The following is a 16,230-nucleotide window of genomic DNA, read 5'->3' on the forward strand; positions in this document are numbered from 1 at the left end:
AAATTATCTATTGAAATTAATAAATGATACAGTTAGCACTGAAATAAAATTTATGGGGTTTTACAGCATAAGATGCTGATATTTACCATTTCCTGCATTTTCCCATAGGAATTTTCTGACCCATTTTTTGAACTGTAGGATAGTAGCATTATCGGGGACTTCAAGTCCAACAGTATAAAGTTTCTTATACTGCACACTTTTAGGTAAATCCTAGCAACAAGAAAAAAAAAAAAAAGGTAAAAAAATTATTGAAGTCTTGCATCAATGAAAAACCTTAAGTGGTATCTAACATAATGCCACTATAAAACAGTAGTTCAAATCCTGAGTAGAAACTGAAAACAATTTTGACACAATTCTATAGAGATATATTCTCATAAACTACTATTTACATTTCCACTTTAAACACCTGATCCTAAACAACTGTTTTTACAGAAGACTTATTTATCCCTGCTAATAAGGCAGAACATTAACTAAAAAAGAGCAGATTCTTGTAATTTCATTCTAACCCATTTTACAGTTACGAACAATATTTGTCCTTCCCACCCACAATCATATATATACTCTCATATTCACCCCCTTAATGCTTACAGCCCATGTACATTTAAAGATTAGCAGTCAGTTAAAACACTGCTATTTATTCTCCTTTTCAATAGAAGGCTGATAAATCACAATTGTTTGGATCATACTGGTAAAAAATTTGAAATTGATTAAATAGTTTGAAAATGTACACTTTCTTACTGGATTCCACAGAAGATCAGTTAGAAAGAACTCAAGGAATAAATACGAACATCTTCAGGACACAGACTGTAAGTCTTTTCCACCTTTTCTGTGATGCTCGACACTGAAGTCTTTATCTGTTACTCTAAGTTACCACAATACAGATAAGCCACAAATGCAACTAGCTGGGAGAAAGAGTTATTTCCTGTGGTAAAACGTTTAGTTTCTATTGGAGACACAAAATAAGTCTAGATGGCGTACTTGTCTATTCCAATTCAATGTAAGCAAATGTGTAAATACTTCAAAATAAAGGTTGCAGTAACTATTTTATTTTGTTATTGTTTATATTACCTTAACTTCATAGTATCTTGTGGTATATGTTAAATCAATAACTAATCCAAGCTCCACATTTAGGGCTTTCATTGCAGCTATTAAGTCTTTTGGTGTAAATTTCTGGGTTGGGGTAAGCCTCTGGTTAATTGCCTACAAGGAAAATAGAAAATATTTATTTTCTTTTTAAGTTCTAATAACAAGGTATTTGTAATATTCAGCTGTTTTAATTAGGACTAGGAAACATCAGTATTCAAGAGGGAAAGTTTACAGTATCAGAACTACATCCATGTATTATACAGATAAAAGGAACCAAATAAACAGAAAGCAAGAATTTGTTGTGTATTCTTATTCAGATAAAAATGCAAGAAAATGTGTGAGCATTTCCTCCTGTACAATGTTAACAAATATTATTATAATAAGCACAAATTTGATAGACACAAAGATCTTGCAAAAAGCAGCATGTATATACTGATTTTTAAGTAACTAAACATCAGCAAAAAGCAAAATACCACGATCAGCTTTCCCCAAACATACTTCATCCTACAAAGTAACACAAAATTAAGTGTATTTCATATAAATCATGAGAAGTTGTGATAAAAGTGTTAATTTCTTCTAAAGGTTTTAACTTTCTCCCCACAAATGTGCAGACGTTTTTATCCCTGCTTCATTTCTTGGCAGAGTGTACTTGCATGTCATTTAGCACTGGGAAATATTAAGTAAGACTGAGATGTGGTTACTCAGAAAGCTGCATGTTGGTGGGTAATGAATAATTAATTTCATTTGACAGAAACAGTGGGAAAAAATGTTTACTCACCCTGCTCTAGCTGTGTTTTTTTGAAATGTGTTCTTTACTGTAGATATGAAAATGCCTCATATATGCAAGACTGGATTTTCTTTGAATAGTGCACTTGTCCATTGTGACAACCTTTTGACACAGGCTCAGCCACAACCAATGAAGACAGTGGCAAAAGATGCAGCAGTCTCAACCACCTCTCAATTCCTTTGCCAACAAGAAATTCAAGCAGACAGGACTCAGACTAAGGGAAAGGAAGGCAGCCACAAACCACATACCTCTTAGAACCACAGATGGTATAGAGTAACTAACCATTCCTTCTTTTGACTCTATGGGTTATAATCTAAGATGCTAGCATGCACTTATCTCACATTTAGAAACAGAGACAGGAAACCAAATTAAAGAATAAACAGCAGGACAGTCCTATCAAAGCTGGTATGTGATTAGGAAGCTCAAGCTAAAAAGAGTAGGGTGGAAAGCATATAAAATTATTCAGTCGTATGTATTTCAGATACTGATACACTGCTGAAGAAACAGTGGAGGTTAAGATTCAAACAAAATGAACAAAGTCCATTCTCTCACAACTATTCAGCAGTAAGTTTTAGTAAAATCTGAAACTGAACTTATTAACAGAGAATCTGCAAAAAGTCTATGGTAAAATGTTGAAGAATTTTTCATTTTACTACATGAAGTCACACAAACTGAGGTGGAATTTACAAAAATAAAACATCTCTAAACATATTTCTTGGTTGAGTAAACAGTTAAATGTGTTATGAAAGACTGTGTTTTGAAAGATTATTTGGAATTTTCTGAGAAACTCCTGCTGAGTATTCAGTAGTTTAGGTGTTTAATTGGGCTTTGAGAATGTGAGAAATCTGCATCAATTCTAAAATCCTTCTAATGGCGTGGGAAGGAACTTGCCCAGACCTTATACTCCAGCGTTACTGTTAGCATTACAATGATGATCTGAAAGGAAAGACAAAAAACCCTTGCAAGTAAACCTGTGACCTTAAAGCCTTTATTAGCAGTACATCTACTGCTAAAACAATAACCCTTGAGTCTTGAAATACTGAAAATATGTTTTGTCCCTTTGGGTGAAATCACCAATCATCAATTTCCTAATAGATAGCAAAGAAGGAAGCTGCTGCATAGTGAAGAGGTCTGTTCCACCAATTTAATAACATGACTTCTGATAGACTGTGGCAAATCAGGTCTTCAGCATTTCTGGACAGATTTACTGACCTCCATCATCTTTGCAAAGACATCATAATAAGCATTTTATATGTATTCTGCCAGAAACTCCAGGAGCTTCAAGCACACAGTCTCTGGCAGACTTGTAATTTCTGTATCTTGCACAGTTGACACTGAACAAACCAAAGGGACAGAAATGTTATATGTTTTGCTTTCTTGCGCACCAGACTTTGTATCTGGCCAAGCTGAAAGACAGATTCCACAGAAGGATCTATGCCCCAGTAGGACTGGAAGTAAGCAACACACTGACATAGAGTGCCTACTTCTGATATTGTTATAAATGTTCTCTGAGAATGCCTGCCCTTTTTATGATCACTGGTGGAGCTCCTTCCAGACTACCACAGGAGCTGCAGGGAAAAGAGTAAAGTTAGCAATGAAGTATCTTTCTCTGAAATTTAGAGTGACAGTGACAGTGAACTGGAAATACATACACTGAACAAATCCTGCCTGGAATACTGCTTCTATGTGAAACCCTGGTGCTGGATCAAGTGGAATTACAGGAGCTTATGATACAAAAAAATCCTCTCTCAAATACCCCAGTAGCAAAAAGCTAGTTATAAATCTATTGAATTTCATATTCACTTCTAGATCCGTTCACTGATGGTCTTGGTAAAAACACACGATTGCACAATCCATCTGTGGAGAACATGACCAATGTCATGTGTGAGATCCTTGGTGTCAGAGGAACAAAACCATCATAATAAAGCTGTAAAAGCATCTGCAGGAAGCAGAACTGAATGATGATTGAAAACATAATGGGCAGTAATATATCCAAAAAACCAAATTTTGTGTCTATGAATACTAGAGTGCAATCTGTAGACAACAGCTTAGACAGACTCTTACCTGCTAAGGTTATGTCTAGCCACTGAACTTCAAAAGAGCTTATTAACTTTTACTTCCTGTGTATCTGAAGCAAGGACATGGAAAAATTTATACAGCACTTGTGTTAATTTACATACAAGGACAAATTTGCCCTATTTGACCTATGCCTCAATCCACAAAAGAACTGGAGTCTAAAAAAGACAGCCTTCACATTTTGTATTGTCACAAAGAATTAAACAACCTGACTATTTTATAGATTAAGACGGCACTCCATGTTAGTAACAATCTAAAGGAAGCACTAAGACATTAATAAATCTATGAAGACTTCATTTTTAAATATACTACATTCCTCCAGATCACTTAAGCTTTTTGCTTATGAAATTGGTACTCTGAATTCTGTCATTTTAAAAGTACTGCAGTGGCAATACTTTTAATGAGTATCCTTTAATGAGTGCTTTGGTTCTGTAAAATTGTATTTTGGATTACATTACCTAGATTGTTATTAATATCATAACCCCTTCCGTACAATTTTCTTAACAACAGTCATGAAAAGATTTAAATATGATACTGAATTTAGGCCACTTATTAGTGATCAAATGAATTGTGCTGATTGAGTAGAGATTTTACAATTTTTAAAAGATAAATAAAAAGAGTAACACCAAATAAAAATTTTAAAAGAAACGGAAAAAATATAGAATATTATGTAAAAAAAGCCACTAGTAGATGACTAATGTAGTCTACTAAATCTGAATAAATTATTTTACCGTAAAACTTTCCTGAAGTTTGCATGAATATTCATGCTATTCTCCATTACGTTTGTACTGTATCTTATAGAACCAATCTGTAGTTACTTTTTATACATACCCCTTTTAAAGGTACTTTGAATGCAATAAATCTAGTTCCTGGTATAGGCTGTCCAACTGGTGTCAAACTCCGCCATCTGTAATGAAACAAATATTTATTGTTAAATATCTCCAGATGACATGATCCAACAGACGACACCCACACCTTCATGTAAAACTTAAAAAAAAAACATTCCTCTTAAAATTAAAATTGTGGTAAAACAAAGCACATAAAAATCATGCTCCTTTAAAATTGTAAGTTATTTCAAACTATGTGAATTATCTTACAAGTATTAGGCAAATCTGGTACCGTATTTCACATACTTTGAATATAATAGTTATTTCAAACTTCTGCAAGAAAGATATGATAGTTGTATTTTTTCCTAGGATGGGCCATGCAACTACTAGCATAATATATTAACATTTAGATTTCCAAACAGGAGGATCAAACACTTCCTAAAATTCCCTGAGCACATAACCAAGCAATTGTAACTGATGTGCATGAGTTTGAAAATATGACCAATTCAAGCCTGATATGCAAGTAAAATATTTTTTAAAATCCATCTTCCATTAGTAACCTGCCTGCTTCACCAAGAAACTAACATCTTTTTAGGAGAATTGTAAAAATTTGATATTATATATTTGAATAAAACCAACAGATCAGCACTATTTTGGGATAACAGAAACAGCGAGTTGCCTAAAAGATGCTGGAAGAATATAAACAGAATATTGCTACAGCATTGATCAGGGCAGAAGCTTATTTAGCACAATACACAGCTTACAGAAAGATATTTTTATTGTTTGGAAGTCTGAAGTCAGGAGCCCTGATAAAATGAGTCTTTATTCTCCTTAGAGCACCACTACAAAGAAAATACTTCTTAGAGATAATGTGCATGATTGCTGTTATCGTACAGTAGAATTAAGTCCCCAGATCTGCAATTATTCCATGAAGTGGTTTCAAGGTATCATCAGGACATTTGAAAACAATCTTTTTCCCTCCTTCTTCTTCAAATTCCAAAAAATTCCTCTCCTCTGAATAGTAGGACAGCATTTACAACCAAGTGGCACCAATGTAAAGCAAAGCAGATGAGTCAGGTTCAACCAGTTAAAAAGTATTGTTCTACTATAGCTGGTGGAAATTTTTCAACTTGGCTAAATCAAACACCTTTAAAAAGTTATCACAGGCTCAGATCAATCACTCAGTTGACAATGAAATGCAAAATTTACTTCCAGTAAAAATACAAAGCTGCTAGATTCTGCAAATATGTTTACTCTGTAATATGCTGCTTTTTTGAAAGATTCTTCACTGAACTTTCTCTTCGTATTTTGAAAAAAACAGAGAATATTCCATCACATCAAAACTTAGCAAAAATCACCTACTAATATGAAGATTTATTACAACACTCAAAATACTAGGAATTCCAAAACCACAAAGAACTGGTGTTCACAAATTCTACACTGTACTGAAAAAACCTCTTGATATATCACATTTCAGAGATTTCGGGTTTTTAAAAAAGTATGAAAAGCTTGACCTGAAGAGGAAAACAAGTTAATCAGCAGATTAGTTTTACCTTCAAAGAGGTAACTTACTAAATTTAGGACTTTTATTTCTTCTCATGTGAGGGCAAATTATTTCTATGACCTCAAAAGATGCAGATAGATGACTTAAAATCTACATAGCCTTCTTCCATTTTCACCTCAACTGTTAAAATACAAAATATTTTTTATAAGAGTTTTTAACACTGGTGCCCATTCACTTATAATTTTGTGAATTAATGCTTAAATTAATCTCTCCCTTTAAAGAGAGTATCCAACAGCCTCTAGACTGCTGATTTCCATAAAACCACATAAATTATAAAATAAACTGAACACTCCATTTTAAAGTAGTCTAACCACTGAGCATATTGCTTTGTTTGCAATTCCCATATGGGACCATAATGAAAACTAAATGCTGGCTAGCAAAACGCTCAATGAAATATGCATAATTGTTCTTGTCATAGTATATAAATAACAGCATTACCATTCATAGATGCTTGGAAGTAACAAGGGAAACACTTATAGCATGGTAACCAGAAGCATAATTGAGACTTACAATGCAGACTTACAAATGCTTAGTTTAATGGATAACAAATGAAGTAACAAATGAATAATAGTAACTCATCATTAGGAAGGCTGTTGCAAACAGCTGTCATGTAGAAGACTGATACAAGGTGAGAAGCTGCAAGGGCAAGCTACAGACTAAATCAGTAAGAGATGTTCCAAGTAAAACCTTTCACTAAATTCTAAATTATTGCAGAAACTTTATACTTCATAATTGCAATGAGCGAACAAAACCAGACTCCTACTTCATGTATGTCCTTAGCTTAGGACAGTTGAATACAGGGATAAAAAAGAGAGCACATTCTCAATTGCTGTAGTTTGAAAAGCATTGCTCAAAAAATTACAGATTGGGTATTACAGAAGTGCTCTTACTTGAGAGGTCTTCCTAAGTGAATTTTTAAGCTTCTAAACTTTGGAGTCTGGTGGCTGTAAACTAGCTGTAAATTATGAAAACAAAAAATTCAGACTATGTTCCATTTATTCTAGTTTTAGATAAATTGTATGTGAATCGATTAAGATCACAAACAGCATAAAAGGACTGAAAATATTACTGTAGCTAACAAACCCCACAACATTATGAAGTATCTTAGTTACAAGAAGTGCTCAGTTAAAAAAATATGAACAAAATCTATAGGATAAACTGTGATATCTGCTCTGTGCATAGTTTATCTCATTTACTTCATCTTAGAAAGGTACTAAATGCTGTGGGCCTTATTTAGATGTATATTTAATCTGAACTACTGTTAAAATTAATGACAAAGTCAGGTTTAATACCAGCTTCTGCCTCTTGCTAATTTACGTAACTCTGGAAATTACATGCTTTTATTTAAAAAAAAAAAAAAAGGAAATAATACTCCTGCTTTTGTTCTTACACTTCCAAATACAATTAGAAAACGAACTGTACCTTGAGATATAGAAACTAGTGCTGCAAATGCGGTCATAGAGATAAGCCAAACATGAATACAGTATTTTTTCTTCCACCTAGTTCAATTACTCTTTGGTGTTACCTCTACCAATAAAATGTAAGAAACGCTTTATAAAAGTAGGATTTGACAGCCAGCCACATTCACATATATACGTTTAGAAACATTTTGAAGGAAGGCAAAAGTAAAAAAGTCCCAACCATAAAAGAACAATTACCTTATGTAGTAAGACAATTTAAAACATGCCATAAATTACAAATTCAGGCATTTTTTAACCTGCTTTCTCATGGAAAACCATGATTATCATAAATACGAGCAATTAGGAGCCAGTAAGAAATTATTTTTTTAAAAAGGCCTAAAAATCTTATTTTCTGTAATTAGCACGTAAAAAAGGCTTTGTAAAAATTCCAACCTTTTTTTCAGATTAAGGGATTGACAGGACAATGCACCAAGATTGCACAGCTTGTTGTCAGACGTTCATAAACTTCAGGTTTTTATTCTCCTGTATTTAAAGCCGTTTAAATCCGTCCAGAAATAAATCTGCATAATCAGCAAGAAACTTGAAAGCTGCTGACAGTTCTATGGTAGAAAATAAACTGAAGGCACTCTTCATCAAAATATATAAAGGGTATGTATTCCATGTTAGCTTTAAAATTATATTTAAAGAGGAAATGTCAGCATATTGCTGCAGAACTCAAACTAAAACCAGTAGAAAACAGTAGATTTAAATTAAGCAAAGGTCAGTTAAGGAAATGAATTCAAATTTGTTCTGTTGCCAACAAAGGAATCTGGTTGGGAATTATAGGTGACAGCGGCTAAAGAAAGTAAAACTCTGACAGAAGTCTAGATAAAGGCAGAACTGACCAAAGAAAAGTGAGCAGCAGGTGGTCACATAAGCAGGAATTTCATGAGCAAAGGCTGAAATAAACATTTTAACAAGTATGAATGAGAATTGTGATACATTATTTGTGCCCTGCTTGAACATAAGTAACAGAAGAAAGGCAGCAGTCAAAGGTGTTAACACAAGACTTGGCACTGTCATCATTCCTGTACTGATGACTAAAAGGTAACCAAGACTTGAGCTAAAAACAAGCTGGATATGAAGCAGCTGAAAAGATGGCAAGAAGTTTCCTGGAAGAAGCAGTGATACCTTACTGAGACACAGACATGAAATTTATTTCTATGCCTAGAAATAAATCTAGGCAGTTGCATCAAATACCTCTGGCCATAGAACCAATGGCATTCACATTAGAAAGATGCTATGATAAGAATCTAAAATGGAATCGTGTAAATTCAAAGAAACACTGCAGCTTCCCAACACAAACAGTCAGAAGAGGCATCTCCAGGAAGAAACTCAAGTTTGAGAACTTCTCTACAAAACACTATGGTTGTCAAATTGCACATAATCTAGGTCAGCATGCGTAAAGCAAACTATCAGCTTAAAATCTGTGATATTTCTGGCCCTTTCACAAAACAAACTCCCTTTAGAATCTCAAGAAGTATGTTAAAAGAAACACAAATCAAACTCTTAAGTTTGCATCAGAATAGCTTTTATGGGCCCAATGTGGTAATTAAGTTTTTTCTGAACTTTACCCAAAGCCACAAAACCCCCCAAATTTTGCATGGTCAAACACGAAAGTAATTAAAAGACTACAGCACCTAAATAAAAAGTGACATGTTGCGCACACAATACATTTTCAATTACAGCTTTATTTTTCTAAGTTTTCAAACAGGTAAACAATCCAGGGACTACATGCAGATCAAGACCTGAAAGTCAACAACATATACATATTAACCAATTATTTTACTATTTAGCTTTTGCAGTTCCCACTTCCCTATCATGTTTGTCTTCATCACTCCTCAACTACCATCAATTACCTTAAAACACAGGCAGAATTTTGCCTGCCATTCTAAATAAAAGAATTGGGTGTTGGTTGAGAAAAAACGCTGAAATCAAACTAATACAATAATTCTCCTTTCCCTCTGAAATTTCTGTGATGCTTGAATGGCTTCCTGTTAAATGCAATTATTACCGATGCTACAGACTCTAGACAGCTAATCTGTTAGAGGTTTTTGAGTCTAGTTTATATGAAAATGGATTACTCTGCTTATCCTTTTTAATTTAAATGAAAACCAAGCATGTTTTATTGTCTTTTTCTTAAATCTAAACATTTCAGAGATATTCAGTAAAACAAAAGAAACTAGCTTCATGCATCCCAGTAAAAGTTTTCAAGATATGTGACCTAAATTAACCCATGAATCCAGCAGCAATATGCTTTGTAATGGCAACAACTAGTGAAATGGCCTCTGTTCCAGGAAAAAAGAAAAAAACCAAATGGCAACAAAAGCTTAAAAAACCCCACCACTTTTAAAAAACAATCAGCTCCAAAACCAAGCAACTGAGCATCATCAACAGGGCCTGCATAGCACCCTCTAGCTTCAAGCAGGATAAAAGAAGACATTATAGGAATGTCCATGATAAAGACAAGCTTACAGTAAATTTGAGTAAGGCAAAATTCAGTGTTCATTCTGAAGCCTCTTTAGCTTTAAGCTCAAAGGTATGTTGAGCACCAAGATAATAAGCCAACCAAAGAACACTGTAATAGCTATATTTTGCATAATCTTCCTATTAAACAAAACAAACAAACAAGCAAAAAAGTGGTAGCAAAGACATTTATGTAAGTTTTGAAACATACAAAACTATGTATCAATGAATGGCAAAATACCTTACTATTTATTTTCTCTATGATTTTTTTAGAACAAAAATAGTATGTTTCACATAAAGATATTATCTACACTTTTAAGGGCGAGCTACACAAGAGAGCTACTAAATAACTCATAGGTACCATACAACAGAACCACTGAATTGGAAATAATTTGGAAGTTTCATGTCTTAAGTTTGTCAGATCTCCATGACAGAGTTACACAAAAATACAGAGCATGGCAAACTGTCAACAGATACCCTACAAACTCTTTATGGCAAGCACTGGTCTTTCTAAAGCCTAAACCCACTTTAAACAGCTTATGAAACTGATGTTTACATTAGTATATGCTAGAAAAAGGAATAAAAATCTCTGTACTGTAATACCTGTACAGAGTAATTATGGTATTTTTCCATATTATTTTCCAAGCGGCTTCCGTACCTCTATAGACACACATTCAGTACTACTCTGTTGAAAAGATAGCTGTGCAAAGACCATGACATGCTGTCAAAACAGAACACATACTGAACAGGTCAAAAGCAGAAGGAAGGGAATATAGCCCTTAATCATCTGTTAGTACACAGATTTCTCACTTTGCTTTTCTTCATCCCCTGTAAGTGGGATTCAAATAAGTCCTAGCTTGTAAAAAACAGCGTGGCTATAAAGCATGTGAGAAAAGTTTCCTTACTATGTCAGGAAGTAATTGTATAGCTTTGTATTTGTGGTGGTGTCTTGTAACACAAGATATGGGCCTTCAACATTTATAGTAATGTTATCATTAGTTGGGTATTATAAGAAGTAATTTCTCCCCAGCCCACACTTTTAAGTGCAAGCATTCTGTGCCTGATGGTAAGAGGCACTTTTACTTTACAAATAAACTCTCACCTTATGGTAACCATTCTCTCCATCCACCCTTGAACATGCACAATCAGTTCTGCCACAGTATTTAATGTTCCTGTCTAAATGAAAATGCTGATGCTTTTAAGTCTGCCCAGGCAAAAATCAATTAAACCAGTATGCTTACAGTGCATAGGCAGAAACAATTCAGCTTTGTCTTTATAATAAAAAAATCCCACTGCTGGTATTCTTTTATACCATTTAAAGGAAGCATGCAAGGTGACGTTTCTGCAGATGCTTTTCAGAACTGAATCTGAGTTTATGAAATTATACCCACAGCAGGATTTTGAATGCTGAAGCACAAACACATATAGATCTGTAAAAACATCATAGTATTTTATGACTGTTTCTTATGTAACTTGAACTCATTTTACTGTCTGGTTCTCCATTAAAACATCATAGTATGCAACTACTGAAGAACAATACCATTTCAGAAACTGAAGAACCAGAACTTGACTCAATGGTGGAAATGACATTGCAAGCTGTCACTTGAATCCCTCTCTTATACTGATGTCTTGCTCTGTAACAAAATTACTTCTCGCACTACTTTCTAGGATTGAGACTGCAATGGACACTGTACACCTTAGCTCTGCTCCTAGACACTAGACATTACTAAGAGAAAAGAAACACTTATAGGTATGAAGGAATACAGGAAGAATATATCTTGCTTCCAAGTGCACCCTCTTCTCTCACTGCTGGAGCAAAAGATGGTGCAAATAGCACCAGATCAAACATTCACCTAACCCAAACATGGGTTAGGAGACAGTGGGCTAAGAAGAACAAGCTACGAACCAACAGTGCAGATCCAGTGGCAACACTGGCAATTAATATCACTTTCATATTACTTTAAATACACCCAAAAGTGCTGATACTTAGCAAGGTTGTGTGTTGCTATAGCACAATCCTTACATAAAGGCAGCTTTAATTATGTCGCAGACAGTATTGTAAAAGATGATAGTAATTAGCTGACCAGTTGAAAATCAACATTTCTTGTTTAGTTGCACTACTCCTAGCTACTTATAACTTAAATGAACCTCAAAGTTATTCTATTGCTTTAATTAGCAGAACAGAATTCGGACTGAGACTGTTAAGAACTGTATAAAGAGTTCAGACAGTAACACATAATCTAAAGTTTGTATGTAATGTGACTTTCTTTGGTTGTTAACTGCAATGTTTCTCTTGCAGTATCATTAAAAACAACAGTTACTGTTAGATTTCTTGCTGTTACAGTACTGTGATATGATTGAGGCGGTACTTCCATAGTATGCTACCATCTAGACTGGTCCTTATGCTATAGTGTACCACAATCTCACTTCTGCCAACAGCTATTTCTGGGGCCAGTAAATTGCATGTGCAGGACACCTAGGTTAAAATTAGTTTTCCTTAAGCCCTCTTCCAGGATTCACTGCTATTTTTTCCTGGTGTACTAAACTAATCACAGTGGAAGACTACAACATATTGTGCTAGCACAAGGATGACATCAGTATATTGCTGCATGAGATCGGGAGACTGACAATTCCTTAAAATTCTTTACTGCCAAAACCGAATACTGTAGATGTCTGGCCTGATTTGTTAATATTATCAAAAAGTGAGTTTCTGGAGAAGCTGAAAGCACTTCAGTATCATGAGCTCTGTCACGGTAACACAAACTTCATAACCAATTACTCCACAGTAGATGTTTCTCTCCTTGAAAGATACACAGCTGTTAGTTTCCAATCAGAAGCCGAAGTACAGTCCAGTGCTTCTTCCATACTTAAGAAATGCATGTAGCCTGAAAGCTGTTCCAGTTCAAATGCAAGGGGGAAAAAGAAGGGAGAAATGAGCACTTGATTCTCTCTGTTTTAGTAATAATCTCCCAGTATGGCGAAAACAAGGACGACAGTTATTCTTTCAGGCTTTCTGCATTACTGCTTGCAAACCTAACCCAGGTTAGCTCAATTCTGTCCAACTTTTAACTGAAATTTTATATAAACTGTCAGAGAAAGACAAATTTAGCTTTTCTTAAATTTTATTCTAATTTTAATCCTTGAGTTTGTCAGCTATGAAAAGAAACTTCTACATTTCTTGAAGTTATTTTAAAAATTTTGTTCAACTTTTGTTTCTATTTATTGCTCTTAGGCTAACATATTTCGCAGGAAATCATGCTTTTTGTATTTTATTGTTCCTCCTCAGAAGATTCTTAATAGACTTATTTAACACTTCCCCTGAAACCAGGATAACGTCAACCCTACCTCAAATAATGTAAAAACTGCAAGTTTTTGTCCCATTACAGTGTGCCTTTATACCTCAGCACACTCTCCTATCCATGAAGTTTGTACTGATGCCAGGAGTAATGCATGGGTTAAACTTCTAAACTTGGACTTCCTTTTTCTTCTTCTTCCCAGTAGAGCTGGAGAATAGAACTGTATCTGTTTTAAAGGAGAGCATTCTGTGGTTCCCCTATGCACTCCCAATCAAGGCATCAGAAAGCCCATTTGGGGCTTTTTAATTATTATTTTTGTTTTTATTTTAATTATTAAAACATTTTTGTTGTCCTCTTGTTAAAAACAAAACTGAAGGATATTTTTGGACCTGATTCCATAAAAATACTCCTTGATCACATGCATGCAACCACCTGCTCCCATCTTATCAGCTCTTCCTCCACTCCTGGTAGCAAGCATGTGAGTAGTCAGAAAGATGGACTACTCCCCATTCCCCCAGTGTATGTATCTGGGGGTAAGAAGGTTAGGAAGAAGGGACTGTGTTTGGCTGATGAAGGAGAAGTGTTCACAGACAGGTCGGAGCATTATACTCACCTGGGGGATGAAGGGCTGGGTTGTTCCTGTCTTGGAGAAGATACCTACCTTACCTCGCTGTAGGTGGTGAAGATGTTTGGCAAGAAAGCGCCTGGGGCAGTCAGTGCCCCTTCTCTGTGGGCAGGACTGTGCCCGCTCCTGCCTCTTGATTAGTGAGGGATACTTACCCATCGGGGATAGTATTCTTCTTTACCATGCTGAAAGCAGGAGCAGGCAGAGCAGGAGACAGCGGTGAAAGTGGGCACTGCAGCAAAGGAGAGAGAACCGCGCAGTTAACACGGTGCTAATCTCTTTCTCCATCAGTGGGCCTTTTCACAGGGCTGAGTCTCAAGTAAAATAAACCAAGCAGTCAGCTGGGGCTTGAAGCCATCCTGAAAAAGTTCTGCAGCTTGCATGCTAGCCTATTTTCTCCACTGCTACAGCACAACAAGAGGGAAATACAACTCACCTCTCCTCTCCAGGAGATCAAAAGAAACCTAGAGGAGAGGCAGCAGGTTTCTCTCTAACTCTAGCAGCAGCGCTGCAGGGACGAAGATCTTCCTGGCAGCCCCTTCCGTCCCCCTCCTGTGGTTCGGAGCAATCTGTTCTGCCCTTGTGCTCCCACAGCTAGAACTCGTCTCAACGAGAAGCTCCAGGCAGCTGCAAGAGGCGATGCCGGCACCTCAGCAACGGAAGAACCATCACCTGGCCCACTCTAACCTAGACAGGTGGGCTCCCGCTAGATCCTGGGCAGCGTCAGCGCCCGCCGATCTCAGTGGGACCAGGGCAGGGAGGAGAGGGGCGAGGGGAGCTGCCCCCCAGCACGGAGGGCCCATGTCCGCCGCTCCAGAGAAGACGCTTGAGGCTGGCGCAAGGCTCCCTCCTCAAAGCCGCATGCCCCCGCGAACGCGGGGAGCCCAGGGCGCGACCGGCCTCCGAGGCCGGCTCGGGGCGCTTCTTTTTAGCGGGAAGCGGCTGAGCTCGGGAGAGGAAAAAAGAGATCGGGGCAGGGGGGTGGGGGGGAAGGGAGGTCGCGGCCCTGCTGCGGGGGGCCGGGCAGCCGGCTGTCGAAGAGGGATGGGCTGTGCGGAGAAGGGCGCGGGCTACAAGCAGGAGTCGGAAACGGGAAGGCCCGGACGCCGGCAAGGCGGGGCGGGGCGGGGAGGACCGGGGCTGCGGGCGGCCCGTACCCTGACAGGATTTCCCTTGCAGAGGAAGGTTGTGGCGAGACAGAACGTTCCCGAAAGGGTCCGGACTGCGCCTGTGCAGCAGCCGGCCGGCTAGCCAGGGTGGGCAATGCGCCTGCTCCTCTAGAGCCGGGCCGGCGAGCGCCGACTGCGCCTGCGCGGCGAGGAGGGTTGAGGGGTCGGGAGACCCGCCCCTGAGCACGCGACACGGGGCTGGCCAATAGGATGACGGGGGGGGGGGCCTCTACGCTTGCGCAGCCGTGTGAAGGCGGGGGGGGGGGGGGAGGGGGGAAACAAGCCTGGAGGCGCATGCGTGCCCGCGGGAGCGCGGGGCGGGGCGGGGCTGTGGCGCGGGGCGGGGCTGTGGCGCATGCGCAGCGGCTCGGCGGGGTGGGCGGGTGCTGTGTGAGGCGGAGCGGTGCTGGGTTTGGGTGTTGTGGAGGTTGGCGGGGGGGGTCCTTCGGCTCCGTCAGGGCTCGTTGCTGGGGGGGAGGCAGAGGCAGCGGTGCTTTTTCTCGGGGGGGGGGGAGGTTTTGTGCCAGGTGCAGCCCTGGAATTGGGGCTCGGCGGCCCGGTGGAGCCGCTGAAGAGCGGTTGTCGGAAGCGGAGGCTTGAAGGAGTCTGTGAGGGGGGAGCGCACGGAGCGGGCGGGTCGGGAAGGGTATGGCCTCGTCTTACAAAGACAGATGCGCTGCCGCCCCGTGCGCATCTTTTCTCCCGGAGGAGATGCCGGCTTTTGTGCTCGGGGTCGCTTCCAACTCTTTCTTACTGTAGTTTCTTCGGGTTTTTGATTCGATCTGCCTGTAGATTGCTGCCCTGTGTTGTGCCTGCTGCCTCTGTCCTGCAGCACTGTCCTGTTCACGTCTTGTGTTCAGAAGGTGGATAGATG

The 16,230-nt window shown here is 38.3% G+C and overlaps 1 protein-coding gene across 7 annotated transcripts in view; it reads right to left on the reverse strand.

Moving 5' to 3' along the window:
- Window positions 1–15,478, reverse strand: part of LOC115607945 — a 28,119-nt gene extending 12,641 nt beyond the window's left edge. For 3 of the 7 annotated variants that reach the window (XM_030485868.1, XM_030485867.1, XM_030485864.1), the window contains exons 1-6: window positions 15,345–15,478; window positions 14,624–14,814; window positions 14,343–14,419; window positions 4,781–4,856; window positions 1,069–1,200; window positions 87–210 (exon numbers count right to left, since the gene is read on the reverse strand). In XM_030485868.1, the coding sequence (XP_030341728.1) occupies window positions 87–210; window positions 1,069–1,200; window positions 4,781–4,856; window positions 14,343–14,371 (361 nt within the window). In that variant the 5' untranslated portion in view covers window positions 14,372–14,419; window positions 14,624–14,814; window positions 15,345–15,478. The other 4 variants (XM_030485866.1, XM_030485869.1, XM_030485865.1 and 1 more) reach the window with 4 other exon arrangements.
- Between the last annotated feature and the right edge of the window lie 752 nt (window positions 15,479–16,230).

This window comes from Strigops habroptila, chromosome 5, assembly GCF_004027225.2.
Source record: "Strigops habroptila isolate Jane chromosome 5, bStrHab1.2.pri, whole genome shotgun sequence".
NCBI classification, from domain to species: domain Eukaryota; kingdom Metazoa; phylum Chordata; class Aves; order Psittaciformes; family Psittacidae; genus Strigops; species Strigops habroptila.